Genomic DNA, 17,196 nt, shown 5'->3' with positions numbered 1-17,196 from the left:
ACATATCGCTGTAGCTTTGCGAAACAGCGCCGGGCAATTATCAATTAGGCAACGGTGGCGCGGCGCGAAAATTCGCTGCTCCATTTATAATCGATGGAAACCGGATAGCTGCCTAGGACGCCTGTGTGCGCTATGTTATGTCACACGAGCCGGGGCACGTTGCGCGTAGGTAGAGAACGGACCGTGAAGTCGGTTGGTCGCGCTGTTTGAGCAACTTTTTTTTTTTTTTTTTTTTTTTATCGTTTTTGTATTTTGTTGTACGATGAATGAAATGTTCGTTTTGCGATCTAAATGTTGCACCGTTAATTTTACCTGTGTCAGATAACCGTTGTAATTCTCTTTGATGGAATATTGTTCGAATCGATGTTGCTTGAATAAAATTTTATTTTTTTTTATTTTTCCGATTACATGTAATTATATTGCAAAACAACGGCCAATCAATGTGGAATTGTCTTGTTAATTGCTTTCAATTTTCAATGTACATTGTTTTTGTTAATATTTTTATGAAATAAATGAAACAATTTCTCTTCGTGCTGTATTATAATTATTTATTCACGAATTTGAAGCATAATTTTTTACTTAATAATAATCATACAAATTCGTCAAAGACAACAAAAATCATAAGAAGTATAAAAATATAGAGTCACCCGATACATTTTACGTTAAAATATTTCATAAAACGATTAAAATATTCTCATTCTTTAAAATTAAATATCGAATTGAACAGCAAAAGCCAGCTCTTGCTGTTTTCATAAGAATCAGCTTAAAAAATTTTATTAAAGTCGATACCACCATCCATGAATATGTGTGTGCCCTGATGACATTGGGGTCCAACATGTAATCGGATGGTAGGTCTGTAACAAAAAAAAAAAAAAAAACGTGAAAAATTGTACTGATAAATCCTTTTGTATTACAACAATTTTTTCTTATTTAGAACGGGTAACGACTTACTCGCATGATTCATTTGAGGGGACACTTGAAGCCCCTTTTGCCACAAGCGTACGAGCCGCCATCGCTGCTGCTGCTGCTGGTGTAGCCGCAATCGCTGCAGCTGCAGCTTGTACTCGTAGACTCTTTTCCTACACCAGCAAAAATGTTAGTTTCCCTTTAATCCACGTTAACCCTGTATACAGATCTCCAAAATACCAAGCAAGAAAAAAAAAGGACTCACTTGAACGATGGGTCTTCTTTTTGCCCTTAACCCTGCCCTTGGGCTTCGGCTTGGACTTTGACGGCTTTTTGATCGATTTCTTCTTCTTCGGACCGCAATCGTAGCAATCGCTGCACTCCGAGTCCGAGCAGCAAGAGTCGGTCGACTCGCTCGAGTCGTCGTAGCAACCCCCGGAATCGCAGGTGCTCTTCTTCTTGTTCTTCGAACCTTTGGGACGACCCATCGCGCTATAACAATATAGTTTTGCAAAATTATTTCCAATTTTCGTACCTCTAACAGTCTCAATCTCGGATATGCTTGTACACCTACGATCAAAACTCGAGTCAAGCCAAGCACGAGGTCGCGTGTGGCAACAATAACAGTAACAACAGGGGTAAACCTTTGGGACTTAAGATTTTAAAGAGAGAGTTTGAGTTACCGTGTACACTATAATGCACACATTGCCTCGCACCTACAAAACCGAGGGTATCCAATACACATCGCGAACCACCAATAACTTTGTCGAATGGCCGATACGAAATGACTCTTGGGAGAAAAAAATAACCGCGAGCAACTATGAAAATCGCCCTTCGCAACGTGTCAGTAAAAAAAATCGCACAATTTTCAATTACCTAATAATCCTCGAAAGCCCTTCTCTGGAGCAACAGCGCAATTGATAATTGGAATAACTGGGTGTATGTCTCGGCGAGATTCACTAGCCCCTGCAACAAATCAACGACCGAGAAAGATATCAGTAAGCTGTTGTCCCGTGGGCTAAGCTCGGGAACGAGGAAGCAAAAAAAAAAAAAGAAAAGAAAAACAGGTACAAGGGCGGAGTCGGGACTCTCGAAGCAATTTACCTGTGAAAAATCGATGGAAACTCGGCGACGTGGCAAATGGGCTCTTTGCTGGTAGGCGAACAGGTAGACCGAGAGATGGAGATTTACTATACACGCGCGCGCTTCCTTCGCTCGCATCGACTTGTGAAATAGCCGAGTGGATGGGCTCTTGTTGCTTGAGCGATTGCGTCCAGGTGACGACTGTGTGCTAATAAATTCTAGTCGAGGTGAGAATAGGGACATGGATGATTTTGATTGGCTCCCAAAGGGCTGGGCACGGACTTTTCGGGAGAAAGAGAAGAGGATAGAGTTTTCCGAAAAATTATCAGTTGGCACGGGGAAGGGGGAAATATTTGAGACGCGCGTTACGCGTGTATGTACACAAGCACGCTGTACGACTCATTGGGACAATCAAATTAAAATTTTCTAACTGGGCACAATGTGAGTTTATATCTACGAATAACTAAATTTCGTGTATGCTTATATTGTTCGCAAGAGCTCAGAAAAAGAAGACAAAATCGACATTCTATTCTCGGGGGATAGCAGTCGAGCCTTTCGTAATCTATTGTAACAAAGTTTCGTACATTCAAATAAAAGGCCACGAGTACAAGTATACCTAGAAACATGAAAACACGAGAGCAGCAACGTACGCAAGCTCAGAGAGCGTTTACCTTTCCAACGTGACATTCAAGTGTTACGTGGAAATATATATATCGATTACGGCCTCATACCTACCTATATTTGTGCAAAGTACTTTTTCTCGTTGCCGATCGTTCCTCTCTTTCTCCTCCCTTTCTTTATATACGCTTCAGCAATCAATTTTGCAGCCACCTGCGTGCCTTCGCAAAGCTACTGCATGTACATATGAAGTCCCGGCGTTTTGCAACGACCTGTATGTTTCCACAGAAAATGACGCAAGCGCCTACCGTGTGTGTGTGTGAGTGGGTACCGGACCCATATCTTTCCGATATTTATAAGCACGCATGAGTGCCCATTTTTTTTTTTTTCCTCTGCCGTTGTTATTACGTCAGGGGAGCTCGGGCGTTGGCCATTGATTTTTTGTTGATGCCTTTTTGGAGTTTGGCTTGAAAACGAGCGCCAAACAATGCGCCTCGCCGATTGCGAGAGAAAAACGCTTGCGCTGTGTTTTTTTCTTTCGAAACTTTCGTCCCACGAGTTGCTCCCAAGTACATGTGTTGGGGAGATTTTGAAGTCAATGTATTACATAGCATCGTACATTGGATTAACATATCCTTACTCCGTATAGGTGAGTACATTTATCTCAAGGTAACAAAATCCAGAGGTGGTGAACATCCGAGGCTGGAGAGTATGAAAGTATTGCATTATTTTTTCCGTATTGAACAGCAATAAAAACATTGTCTCCAATACACGGCTCTTCGAAATATCGTCTAGATATGAAAGCAACATAGGTCGAGGTTTACAATTCTATACATGTGTACACAAACGCTTTTAACTGTGTGTAATTTTCACAGAGAAACAGCAGCTCCTCGAGTTGTGAAATGATTTGAGTCCGCCTCGAAGTACACAAGGTATATATAAATAACTCTATCGTCCGATAAGAGTGTGTGATCTTGACGATAGCGGTATGGCGAAAATCTATTCGCTGTTGTCACGGAGTACCTGGTGGTTCTCGATCAAAAATAAAATTAGCTCGCCGACGAGGTTGTTAATTTTTTCATGAAAATCAGTCGAGATCTACGAAGGGAGGGAGTAGAAATTACGAAACAATCAAGAGCTCGACGTACAATGTATGTAATCCAAGTCGCGATAACTGTTGCCAAGTTGGTTGCGGAGAGAAAAATTATACATTCGATAGCCACGAGAAAATTTAACCCACATGTATGCGGGGCTGCCAAGTGCCAGTCGCTGCATGACCAAGAACAATTCTGTTCTACAATAAGTGGGTACAGTGACCCTGAGTCTTTTTTTTTCTCTCTCTTTTGCTTTTCATTTCTGATAAATACAAAAAGTTAAGAAAATGGAACTTGGCTGTATATCTATCTTCTCTTTCTCCCACAATACGTATATCTACATGAAACACGTGAACGTGCATACATGTATACGTATGATTTTTAATTTTTTCTGTATCAGAAATGTTAATTGCAAAGCCCAAACAGATGATGTATACTTAAAAGCTAAGTGTACTATTTCATTACACGTTTTGCTTTTAAGTTGACATTTTATCGATCTTTTTTATCGTCAATTACCGAGAAACAAAGACTTTGCGTCAAAATTGTGGATTTACAAGTTAACAAAGTGTCTTCACTCATCCAAAAACAAAGGGATGATAGTTTCTAGGGAAAAAGTATATGAATGTAAAAATCATCATGATGAAAAATTTTATTAACAATTAATGTATTTATTTGCTGAAGTATAAACATTAATAATTGTTTTGTTTTTTTTACTTATATATGCACTTCCTGAGGTGACGGAAGGTAATCGTTTTTCCGTACTTGATTGCATAGACAAAGTAAAAACAATGGTTGGTGTCAGTTTCCAAATGGGTGACCTTGATGTCCCCAAAATCCAAGTATGAATCTCGTAAATCCAATTCGGTCAGATTGGCTTTTATGGCAACGTTACCATCCATTTTCAGCACCTTGACTTTGACATGAACTGTCTGTCATCCAATAACATAAAAATATACGTTTAGTCAGAAACAAAGTAAGATAATTAACAAAAACAATTTTTTTTTTTAATTTATGATATAAATGCGTTTTAACCGCAAAAAGACTCACATAAGGGTAACCTTGTAATTCTAACTTGGCCGACTTTATTCATGGAAGAGACCATAAATGCATTTGTGTATGCTTTGATGGTCGCAGTATGTTACACTTAAACTTTTTTACTTTTGGAATTTTAAGAATTCCTTTACTCTTACGCAATGCACAGAGTCGAAAAGGGCTATCGTATGTATAGTAATCGGAATTTTGTCAAAAAACAATAAATCACTGGTAAATAGCAATAACATGATTGGAGAAAAATCAATTTTTGTTATTAGCAGTGATATTGTTATAACAGGTATACCTAAAAAAAATCTATAGCATGATGCAACACTAGTTTAAAAAAATTAAACTAAAAAATAATAAAATTCGAACTTGGAATTAATTTAATAGCATTGTATGTTACTTATCTCAAGTCAAATGTCAAATTTTTTTAAATCTGACTGTAGTCACGCCTAGTTGTTTAAATATTAAATCCTTATGAAATCGATATTTAACAAATTCCGGATGATGGTATTTTCTAAATTTGTCGTGAGAGATTCGTGATAAGCTTTTATTTTTACTGTAATTGAGTATCAAATCACCTGTCTTGGATTTCTTAACTACTTTTTTATTAATTGGCGGAAATCGTTAAATATTTTACGTAATTCATGAGTTGATGAAAATACATAACCACACGAATAAAAAAGTGTTTGTCGAAGTTAACTTTTGGGACAGGCTCTACTACACTCACCGCCATCTTTAGGTGGTACCTAGGCGATACAGTACCAAACAAGTCCTCGAGGTCGAAGTGCACAATGACGATACCACCGGAACGCCGGTTAAATATCCTCAGCATACTCCTAGACTCCTTGAGTGCCATCGTTGTGTTCATCATTTGTTGTCCATTCGATTTGTACTGTATACAGCGGATCTCATCGTCATCGCTATCTGTTAGCTTTTTAATGGGGTGGCAAAGGGAGTAGTATCCATGCTCGCTGGACTCCCTCCAGTAGTCCGTCCAGCCGTAGAACTCCATAAAGTGATTCTTCAGTACTACGCTCACGGAGCCTTTGTGGTTCACATGGTAAAGTGTTCTGTAGACAGCGTCATTCCGAAAAAAAGGAGAATCGCCTCCAGCGAAAAATCCACCGCTAATCGAGTCGAGTCGGTCCACAGCCATCGGGCGCCCCCAATTTTCCGCACTTAACCAATTACTCTTCGGGGTGAGGGGGACCGGCTGGCCAATTTGATCACCTGAAAATAACCCAAATAAATACAAATTGCTGCTCGTTCATTTACAAAGCAGGATGCAATGCACAAGTAAATTATTATTTTTTTAATCATTACCATTGTGGTCGTACCGGAGGATGCACGGGTTACGATACCTGCCGCATTTAATCTCGCTGTTTAAGAAGACGTGGAAGCTGTTGTCGTAAACCACCACATGAAAGTTGGATGTACTCTCGTCGTCGTCCAGTGGATAGTCCAGCTGAACGAGGATACAGTTTTCCACATCGAGAACGTTCAGGCTCACGAGGCCATTTTTGTTATAGTCACCTATGAGCGGGGCCCACTCGAACACGGCCCTTTTACCCCCGAGCATGCCCCTGAGATGAATGATTTCCCTAAAGTGCGCGGTTCTCATGTCACCACGGCCTGGCCGTTCCGACGTCACGTTGCAACCGTAAGACTCATCCTCGGTATCTTTCAGCGGCTCAAACTTGAAGAGGCAGTTGAACTTGCGATAGTATTCACTCATCCGGCACATCGCGTACAAGAGGTTTTCATCGCTTTCTTGAGACACTTCGTAGGTCAGGGGTATGACATTCTCGGTGTAATTCCTGGAATAAGTCAGTGTCTCGTCCACCTGACCGACTCGATTAATGGGGACGCAGCTGGAAATGTCGACGTAGCTGATCGACTTGAGTCGTTCCCACCTATTCTCGGTGCGCCACGAATACCATTCGACTTTACCTGTGGACATGTTGTCCATAGCGATGCCCATGCCCAGGTCGATGTAATTAGCCTCGTCAGTGAAGAGCGTCACGTTGCAGGTGCCATCCTCTGGCTTAAACTTCATCGAGCAGTTGGCTTTGTGTAGATGATTTTCGGTCACGTAGCAGGTTACGCGTACAAGGTGCTCGTCTACATTTAGCGATACTTGATGAGACTTTGGTATAAAATTTTCGGCGTAACTTCTGTAAAGGGTCCGTAGCTCGTTTTCCTGAGTAGCCAATAAGTGAGCGGAAATGCAGGTGTCCGTATCGATGAAGCTGACCAACTTGTACGGTTCCCACGTATCGTTCAAACGCCACGAATACCATTCAAGTTCGGCCTTGTTTCCCGTGGGCATGGTTTTGAGGTTCATGGAGTGGACCGCGCCCAAGTCGATGCGGTTGGTCTCGGGCACTGCAAGCTCCACCTGACACGGCTTTTTGGTGCCATTTTGCCTCTCAAGCTCGAGAATACAGTGGGCCTCGTGCCGCACGTTGGTCAAGGTGCAGGTCACAGACGTCGCGCTTTCATCGAAGTTTTGAATCCTTCCGTAGTAAGTGGCTGTAAAAACCTCGGTGTAATCATGAGATGAAGAATGAACCTCAACGACCTGCAACCCGATGCACAGTACACCCATGGCCACGAGGGCTTTTCCAAAAGACGGCATTTTTCCTTGTAGGGTACCTTCACTGTAATTCTTAGTAAGAAAATAAAATAAAATTAGAATATTTACTTTTTAATATTCTGTTGTGAACATACCTAGTACATAAAAGAATAGGGATGCTGGAAGAATAGGAAAAAAGCCAGAAAGACTAATGAGACGAGGTACAAAGAAGTTGTACAACTTATAATTAACGAAGTACTTACCAAACTTGCACCGATCACTTCAAAAATATTGTCTGTCTCTAAAAATACACTCCACTATTTTTTGTGTTGTTTAATGGGCATGCGATGAGATATCACGAGACCACGTGACTTATCTCGGGCCTGTGTTCCGTTATGACAAGCTCATACGACTTCTTTCCACTGGACGATTCCGCACTTATGATCACAGAAAGCCTTGTTTATCTGCATTTGAAAAAAATTGTGTTTAGAATTACACCAACAGTAGTTTTCAACTTGAAATCTAGGGCATAATAAATTTTTAATGTATTACTTTCGAAATTTTTCAAATTCAAATGAAACTGATAATTTTTTATTTCTACTTAGAATTTACGAAAAATACAAACTGTTATGAAACAAACGCTAAAACAATCCTTACGTGCTAAATACACTGAAAAATAAAAACGGCCATTCATTCTCTTTGATCTAGTTAAGCTCTTTGTTTTGCTAAGGACGATAATCGTTTAACATGTTTTATATGACAGTTTTTTCTTACGCTTATAGTAAACAATCTTCATTTTGTATGAGCCCTTCCAAAAAACCTGGAGAGAAGTTATTTCTTCTCAACTTGCACCATACCCATTAGACTACGTGGTCTCTCGGTGTAAAAAGTAGAGTTCATTGATCGCATCAACAAATGAGTGCGATAAACCCAAAATCGTTGGTTTGGGTATTGGTTCACCTATTTTCTTATCTTTAAATATTATCATCCATTATTTTTTTCATTTTTAGTACCATTGTTTCTCGGTATAAGAAACACTGAAGGTGTTTTCTCAGTTCTTGAAGAAAGTTTTGAACTACAAAATTTCAAATGAATTCATTAAACAGTAGTCAAACGAAAGTTGTATTTTTTTTTTTTTTTTTTTTTCCATTGACATCATGTGACATAAAAAATGGCAGTAAAGGTAAAAAATTTTCAGGTCTTTATATACATGTGTACATTCACACTTTGACGGCTTATAAAAATTATCACAGCAACAAAATTTCAGCACTTTCCATCATCACCAGTGCAGATTCGTTAACATAGTAAACTGTGATACTACGTTAGGTTCAAGAGCTTAGATGGTGCTGCGCTGGTATTTTGTATGCAACAACATTTTCCTAACAGAGTTTCATCATGACGAATTTTACGAGACTTCATCTTACGTGATATGAGTTAACTCTGAATTATTTACACGTATTCTCTACCAACCAATAATCAAGAAAGTCTTAAATTTGGCTCGAAGTACACAAGGTATATAAATACCTCTATCTTATTCCAATTAGAATACATTGTGCGAAGATAGAAAATAAAATTAGCTCGCCGACGAAGTTGTCAGTTTTCCCCTGAAAATCAGTCGAGATCTACAAAGGGAGGGAGAAGGAATTACAATTGTGCACATAGAGCTGCTAAGTACCAATCGCCGCATGACCAAGAACAATCCTGTTCTACAATGAGTAGGCACTGTGACCCTGAAATCTCTATTTTTTTTTCTTTTCATTTCTCATGTACAAACTTAAGAGAACGGAACGCGGTGCCCCTCCACCCTCTCTTTCTCGCGGCGCGCGTGCATAATGTACGCAAATCGAGAGTCGTGCATCGGAGCAACTTGACGTAATCCACACGCCGTTGCAACACGTGGATGTGTGCCTATGTAGTAAACAGTACATACAGCTAGGTATTGGAGAGTAAGGGGGGGGGCAAGGGGGTGCAGATACAATGTGTAATGTAGGTATATATATAACGCTGAAATGACCTGCGTTGCAATAGCGCTCCGTGTGTTTCTGCGCACACAACGAACACTTTGGCGTAAAAATTGCCTGAAAATCTCGGCTGTTGGTACTGCTGCCTCTACACAGGATTGAGCAAAATTTGCCCAAGAGCGAGTTTTCGCCTTTTTTAAGAGCCACCGGGCTATTATTTTTCGTTCCCTATGTACGCTCTCTTTCGTGGCTAATTTTGCAACTCATTCGAATCGTTGGTGTACACCAAAGGCGTCGTTTATTAGTCAGTGCGCAGAATAAATAGGATCGGGGGAAAAAAAAGACAAAAGGGAGCGAAATCAATTTCTGCGATCGCGTATACGTGACCTCCCAGAAACTCGAGAGAATAGCTGATTAAGGTGTACGTTCGTTGCTGAAGTTCTTGTAAATTTTTTATCGAAAAATATCCAATCGCCAGTCCCGAGGTATTTGCATTTTTCGCTACACTCCGTCGATGAGGGCCTCGCCCATATTTTCCATCTAGGGCGCAAACACGTTGTTCCGTGTTCGAATAACTTTACCGCTACCACGGGGGTCGCAACGAGATCATTTACCACCAATGCGAGCATTACTCAATCCTCCGGGTCTTACTGAAAGAACCAAAGAGTACGAAGAAGGTGTAAGAACGTGGTGAACCAGTTATCAGCGTAATTATATACATGTGTATGTATATTCTGGAAACTGCAAGAGCAAACTTTTCGCAGGCAGAGCCGTGAATCGCGATGAAAAATTCTTAGCTCGAAAAGTGGGCTCTTCGCCGCGTTTGACAGCTCAAATCCTAATATAAATACCTACTAACTCGTCGTCTGGCGCTCGCTCGAGCGTCGAGACGGTGTCGACAGATACGAGCGAAGTGAAGATCAGTCTCCCGCATCCAGATGGCCAAAAGGCACTTTTAATTAGCTTCTTTTTTGCCGAGCTTCGAGGGGTTGTTATTTTTGGTACACGCAGTGGGCCCGAAGGCTTGCGTTGTTCCCGTTGTGGCTCTTCCACGTTTTCTCGGAAATTACTCTCGCGCAACAAAGTCTCTGCCACATTTGCCCATACACCCGTCCACGATCTTTCGCTCAATGGTAATTTTACAATGGCCCTTATCCATTAATTTCCTTTGGATATTATTTCAATGGAATTTCCTTACAGTTGGGGTTTTCCTAATTTCAAATGAGTCCAACCCAAATTCAATCAGACTCCTCGCGACCCCTGACCATCTATACCCGGCCACCTTCTATATACATGCCCTCTGATGTAACGTGATCTATACACGCACGCAGCATCCACGCGCGCACTTCTATACTTTACACACGTAGGATTGCGGAGCTATTGCAGCAGCCACTATAAATATATACCATAAGAGAGGGAGACCCCAAGGCCCGTTGTACACATATTATATATACATATATACGTATACTAGGGAGATAATCGTTCGGGGAGAGAAGGGGAACGGGAGGCTGATGCTTGCGCAATGGGTGTATATCTCGCCACGTGGTTATGACATACCTGCAGTGCACGCCGGCTATATATATATGTCGCGTGCTTGTATACAGCTAATCTCGGTGCATTGCTCTCTCTCTCTCTCTCCCTCTCCTTCTTGGCTCGCGGTTTCTGCGTTTATATGTGTATATTATACACCCTGTATACATATAGGAGTTGGTAATCGATGATGATATGTGGTTCGTGCGACTGCACGAGATTTCGGAAGTGTGGGCCGTAGGAGTTAACAAGGTGATTTCGGGGATCCGTTCATTATTATACCTGATGCGAGACTCGAACAAATGGCCCGATTATTTTACTTACCACTATATTACATACCTACCCCTGAACAAGCCTGAAATCAATAGGCTAGATATCACGGTAAGAGAGCCTTGTAAGCATGAGGTTGAATTTCATGGGCTTATTTTGCAAGGTAGCTTAAATTATTGTCATATATGCATATATCACGTGTACCTATACTTGTAAATATAACATGCCACGTATCTCGGTGCGAATTTAAATATATAATTACACCTCATTTAAACGATATCGAGATACCAGAGGGATTTTTTAAGTGTTTGTACGATTTGTAATGTGGTAACACGTTACGAGAATAAATTATTTTACAAATGTGTGTGTATATATATATGATAATTTATAAAATGTACACGTGACACAGAATCGCGTGCATTGTTGGGATTGAAAAGAGATCGCTATCCATTGATTTAAGAGCCCGGCATAATATCCCAATGGTAGTGGTGGGTATATACATATAAGGTAACGATGCAAGCTGTATGAATTCAAAGCTCAACGATGTATACACATATATACCTATACGTCGAGGGGAGTTAACCTTCTGAAAATGCAGTCCGACCGCTCTATGAGGCTCTTTTACCGTCAAGCTTGAATCAGATGGCGCCAGGGCACGTCGCGGCTGTCATGGCCGTCTCACTCACACAACATTACTTTTCAGTGTTGTATGTACATAGGAAATTAAAGTGTAGTGGTGAAGCGCAATATTTGAAATTTTGAAATGAATAAGGAAGACAAGAAAAAATATTATGGGAGCTTAAAAGTTTCCGAATTGAAAGAGCTTTTAAAAGAGAAGGAGCAAGAGTCAGTGAAAGAAAAGCAGAACTCGTGGACAGGTAAGCCATGACTTGGGAGCGGCAAAAATGTTGGTCTCCCAATTGCTTCGAGCCACTTTTTTTATCACACAATCAGAAGAAAATTTAAATTTCACTTTCTTATCGCAGGATATTACACTGCACTTCATTTTTCCTACTATCTTTAAACGTAAATGCAAACAAAAATTGTCTGCAAACAACAGCAATCATTTACAAAGGTTATGTCTTCTGCTTTGCTCATTACACAGATAGGCTCACGAACGCAATACACAACTGTAAATTTGACGGTGTGTAAGTATGACAGCCGCGACGTGCCCTGGCGCCATCTGATTCAAGCTTGACGGTAAAAGAGCCTCATAATATGTAATGTATTCAGTGTACCTATACCAACTTGTGTGTATATGTTCTAACTAGGTATGTATAGGGTAAGAGCTGGCTAATCGATGACATTCCGAGCTATTACGTTATAGTGTACTATATACCATACGGGATCGAAAACCGTTCGATTTGCTCGCTATGCCTCGGTAAGTATATATCTCCCAGGAGCACGCGCTCGCGTGGTGTGAAAACTGTCATGCCTCGCCATACAACGTTACTGCCTCGCCGTGTCTTTTCGATCAATCTACATTGAATATTTCTGATTGAAAACCAAATCGGTTGATCATTATTTGTATAAAAATTCTAAGCAATTTTTAACTCGACATGATGATCGTTTACAATTTTGTGCGTTATAATCTATATCCATCAAAAAATCATCGATTTGAATCTCAGCGAGCGAGTATACTTTTACAAGAGCTGCAGACAGTATCCTTATACTGTGGGCGTACAAAGTCGAGTACAAAGTGCAGACAGATAGTGTTGTCTCTGTAAAATAATCATCGAAATTTTTCGAACAATGTTGATTTTTTTTTCTTCGTAGCTTACTGGCTTGATAGTGTACTTCAAATAATTTGTGAAGCTAATCATGGATTCTTTTCAAATTATACAGATATTTAAAGGGTATTACATTCAAAGAAATTTCTTTATAACTTAAATGACACTGTGAAAATTATTCACATATTTTTTTAGGACATACTTTTTCTTTAAATTATATGTATAGAAATAGACGTAGAAGTAACAGCTCAAACGCGGAGATGTGTCGTCCCGAATAAGTGCAAGTCGTATATTCGTTTCAACACATATCCCACACTACGCGAATTTATTCCGTTTGAGAATAGATCTCGTTCGACATTTTTGCCAAAAATTCCACCTAAACGAATTTCGCAAATTTACACCTACTTACGTAGGCTGGCCCAATGAAGCAACACAGCCAATAACAATGCTTCCTCGCAAAACTGACTGGTAGGTACATATTATACCATACAGTTGCAATTGTTACTTCAGAAACGTGCATGTGTTCACCTATCGGCGCTAAAAGTACAAAAGTTACACACATCTACGTACATACTAATACGTAAAATATGTGTGTGTGTGCCTCCCTCACCAGCTCACCACTCTCGAAAACACGAAGCGAAGGGACGTTTCGTAAGCCATTGGTGGCTGCACCTACGTGGCAGCCGTGTCATTCATTCTTACTAGTGCGACGGTCTTGTTACTCAAGAGCATGAGGCTATACCTAAACAAGCACGTATATAAGTATACCCACGTGCCTGCAACAGTTTTGTATTTGGTATGTGTGTGTGTGTGTGTGTATGTGTGTACGTGCAAGCGCGAAATTCCGAATCGGTGTGTGCAAGTAGGAGCCTATGGTTACCGGTATGCTAATTATTGCAATTCAGAGGGAGTTCCTTTTGTTGAAACAATTCTAATTTTTCATCGCGTAACTTTCTCTAATGTGTACACGTCCGAAGAATCGAAGGCATGGCTAATGTTGTTTCTCACGCAATCTTCGCATCAAACCTTAAAACGCGAATGAAGCACAAAGGCACCGAAGCGTCGCTCTGTGTGACTTTTCTCGTGTGCGTGTGCAAAAGGGAGGGAGGGATGAAATGCGTGTTACAGCCGAGCCACCCTTATTTATGCCCTCACATTATATATATATATATATATATATACCAATGCTCCGCTTCTTCAAAAGCCGAGTGGCACGGTACTCGTCGTGAACGCATGTATACGACCCCCCGTGGAATTCTTAGGCGTTCGTGCTAATATTGCGAAATTAGTTGCAGCGACTGTGCCCCCGGCGATGCTTGAATTTATAGCCGTAATTTTGAGGCTGTTTTCTTTTTCTTGTTCTCCCTACGCGAGTTTTTCATTGTGCACAAGCACCAAAGCCTCGGAGAAAAACAAAGCTCCAATTTGCTGTTGTCGTTTCTGAAACGTGAAATTTCGACTCGTTTTCGTACGAAGCTTTCGAGACGTTCGCTTGGCATCATAAATTGTAGTTATCCTATCCGCATCCTATTGCACAAGTCATGAAAAAATAGGCACTAAAAGGGTTGCACACCCTACTTAGAAGCACTTAGATTCAATGTACCGTCCATTACGAAGTTTCTTGATTCAGTTCTTCGTTTATTAGAATTAACCTTGTACATTTATGATTTTAAAGGTTTTATACATGCAATGGACATTTTTTTACTGTCTTAAACTGAATTTAAAATTAAAAATAACTCATACTGCCACTGAAAAAAGCAAAGGAAATTCTAATTTAACTGATAAATCTGTCATTTTTCACAGAAATAGCCGTAGATATTTACTGAACATATAGCTCTTGTAATTCACTAATTACTATAATCTTGATCATAAATACGTGTCGAAAGATAAGTTAGAACATAATATCGGAAGTTGTGTTATTATCATTCGCATTAATACACACTTGCCTACAAGGCTTCTTGTAGTTATTAAGTATATTTTTTATGGTCAATATTTGATTTTTGTATTTATTTATAATTGATTTAAAACATGAAGAAAATACGTGTCATCTCACGGGATGAAGAGAAAGCTTGTGTGAAGACCGCGTGCCAACAATCGAATAAGGGTTGGTCGACCGAGCTTTTCTCTCCTAATCAACTAAAAGTGGAAAAAGAGAGACCCACGGAATATATGAACATTAAAGACTTACTCTTAGTTATTCGGTCAAGATACGTCTTTCTTTTCGCTCGAATTAGTTGACTAGCATTTGTGTCTTGTCAACGATTTGTTTGCTGAGTAATGATTTTATTCAATGCAAAATGTGAATAGTTGCGTTGATCTTTCCTGCTATCAAAACCTGTATATTTGCAGTTAAAAAATTTGTAATGCATACTAGATAAAAGTTATTGGCATTGAAAAAAAAAAAAAAAAAAAAAAAAAAGAATCAATTAAAAAAAGGAACCAATAACATATCCTAAAAGGAAATAGTGAGACAATATTTGTACCCTCTTTTTTCACTAAGAAAAAAAGTAGAAAACGAATTTTATCCGGTGATAATTTAAAAAAATTTGTGCCAATTTATTAGAAAATTTAATGCAACTCGTTACTAAATCGGCTGATTCGCCCAATGTCGAGTGACTTAAATATTATGCAAGAGAATGGCTCGCGCACTTTTAGCGTGTAGCAAGTTCGGCCAAGGCCAGTTTAGAATTTAGATATCGCGAAAGAGAAGGGAAGGGAGCAACAATGTATAATCGTTTAGAATTATTATCCAGCGTTGTTTGGCGTAAACACATTCACCTCGAGAGTTGTTGGACTCGACTCTCGTAAAACTCGCAATGTGTGTGCGTGAATATGTCTCATTTGTGTAATACGGAGAGTTCGTAACAAATGATGACTGACGCAGAAAATAGAAATATTCGTTCGCATGCACATGTTATACACGGAGACGAGCTACCGTGTTACACTTGTAAGCCGTCATAAATAGCTGAATAGTTCATACTACAAAGAGTTCAGTTGTTTCGTCGCCTCTTTTTAGTCTTTTTTTTCTTTTATTATACTACCTGTAGTTAGAGCAGTAATTAGTTTCCATTAAAATAAAATTAAGCTTTTTGTATATTTTTACTTTCTTATTAGGATTGTGATATTTTTGGATTAATCATTTATTAAAAGTTTGAACTTTTTTAATTCAGATTGTCCTGTGGATAAATTATAGATTAACTAGATATACCTCATAAGTCGCGACGTTGATTATTTGCTTATTTACAAAAATTAAAGGAGTTGCAGTCGAGGTTCCAATCAATGTGGCAACACACTCTTGTAACTCCACGTGAATTTATCTCGTACCGTATTAGTGTACTTTTAAATATTCATAAGACATTTTGTAGACTGTAACAAGTTTTTCAATAGTTACTCTGGCTGTGCAATTTTCGAAAGTGTGTCTATATTAGTTCGGAATACTTTTTACTTGATGCTATTTCACAAACACAATTTTTAAACGCACAATTTCGTCATCTAGACTATTTTTCTGATATTTAGAAATATTTTGCTAAACTTCCTTCGCTGCTGTCCACTGAGGCACAAAATTTTATTTATTTATCATAAGCAGTGTAGTACGGCTCCAATGTTAAGTTGGTTTCTAAAAATCATTGGCTCCCATGTTAAGTTGGCTCCCAAGATTCATTGGCTCCCATGTGTAACTAGCTCCCAAAAATCTATGGCTCCTATGTTAAGTTGGCTTCCAAGAATCATTGGCTCCCGTGTGTAACTATCTCCCAAAAATCTACGGCTCCCATGTCAAGTTAGCTCCCAAGAATCATTGGCTTCCATGTGTAACTAGCTCCCAAAAATATACGGCTCCAACGTTAAGTTGACTCCCAAGAATCATTGGCTCCCGTGTTAAGTTGGCTCCCAAGAATTATTGGCTCCCATGTGTAACTCTATGTAGTTTTCAGTATAGCACAATTTCTAAAATTTCATAATTCTAAATATTGCTTCATAATTTTAAATACTTTTTGTTATGGTATGTGTGATTGTGATAGAACTATTGATCTAATTTTTTGTTTTGTTTTCTTTATGAATGTAAAAAAAGTATTCTGTTTTCTACGAAAATTTTTAAAATACCTGGTGTAATGGTTTAATTATTAGCACTGTGGATTTTTCTTTAGTAAACCACTTCTATAGTTTGATTTCTTGTCTCCGAAGTCAGGAAGTCTGGCATTAAAATCACGGATTAGTAAGTATTAAAATTGTTTTTATTTGAGTTGGTATATACTTGTAACGTGTGCTCTCATTTTAATCATTAGCATTCATCAATTTTCATTGTTTTTTGAATTCTAGTCTTTTGTCATTACTTGCTATAGTGGGTCAACGTTTGTTTCAATCACTTTGCTTCAAAGGTAATGGTATTCCGA

At 39.3% G+C, this 17,196-nt stretch overlaps 1 protein-coding gene across 2 annotated transcripts; it reads right to left on the bottom strand.

Annotated features, from left to right (window-relative positions):
• Window positions 1-521: 521 nt before the first annotated feature.
• LOC149373362 (uncharacterized) lies at window positions 522-2,239 on the bottom strand. Of its 2 annotated transcripts, XM_089597397.1 has the most exons (5): window positions 2,011-2,238; window positions 1,783-1,872; window positions 1,172-1,398; window positions 952-1,079; window positions 522-854 (listed from the first exon to the last, which is right to left on the bottom strand). In XM_089597397.1, exons 3-4 carry the CDS (start codon window positions 1,392-1,394, stop codon window positions 961-963), a joined length of 342 nt encoding a protein of 113 aa, XP_089453523.1. In that variant the 5' UTR covers window positions 1,395-1,398; window positions 1,783-1,872; window positions 2,011-2,238; the 3' UTR covers window positions 522-854; window positions 952-960. The 2 variants fall into 2 exon arrangements, with proteins under 2 accessions (XP_089453523.1, XP_089453524.1); XM_089597398.1 differs by lacking the exon at window positions 1,783-1,872 and having other exon boundaries at window positions 2,011-2,239.
• Between the last annotated feature and the right edge of the window lie 14,957 nt (window positions 2,240-17,196).

This window comes from Copidosoma floridanum, unplaced genomic scaffold (genome assembly GCF_036245765.1).
Source record: "Copidosoma floridanum isolate Cflo_tuat_1 unplaced genomic scaffold, Cflo_Japanese_pri ptg000032l, whole genome shotgun sequence".
NCBI lineage: Eukaryota > Metazoa > Arthropoda > Insecta > Hymenoptera > Encyrtidae > Copidosoma > Copidosoma floridanum.
The sequence above is the reverse complement of the archived record's forward strand: the minus strand, read 5'-3'. Positions and strand labels throughout refer to the sequence as shown.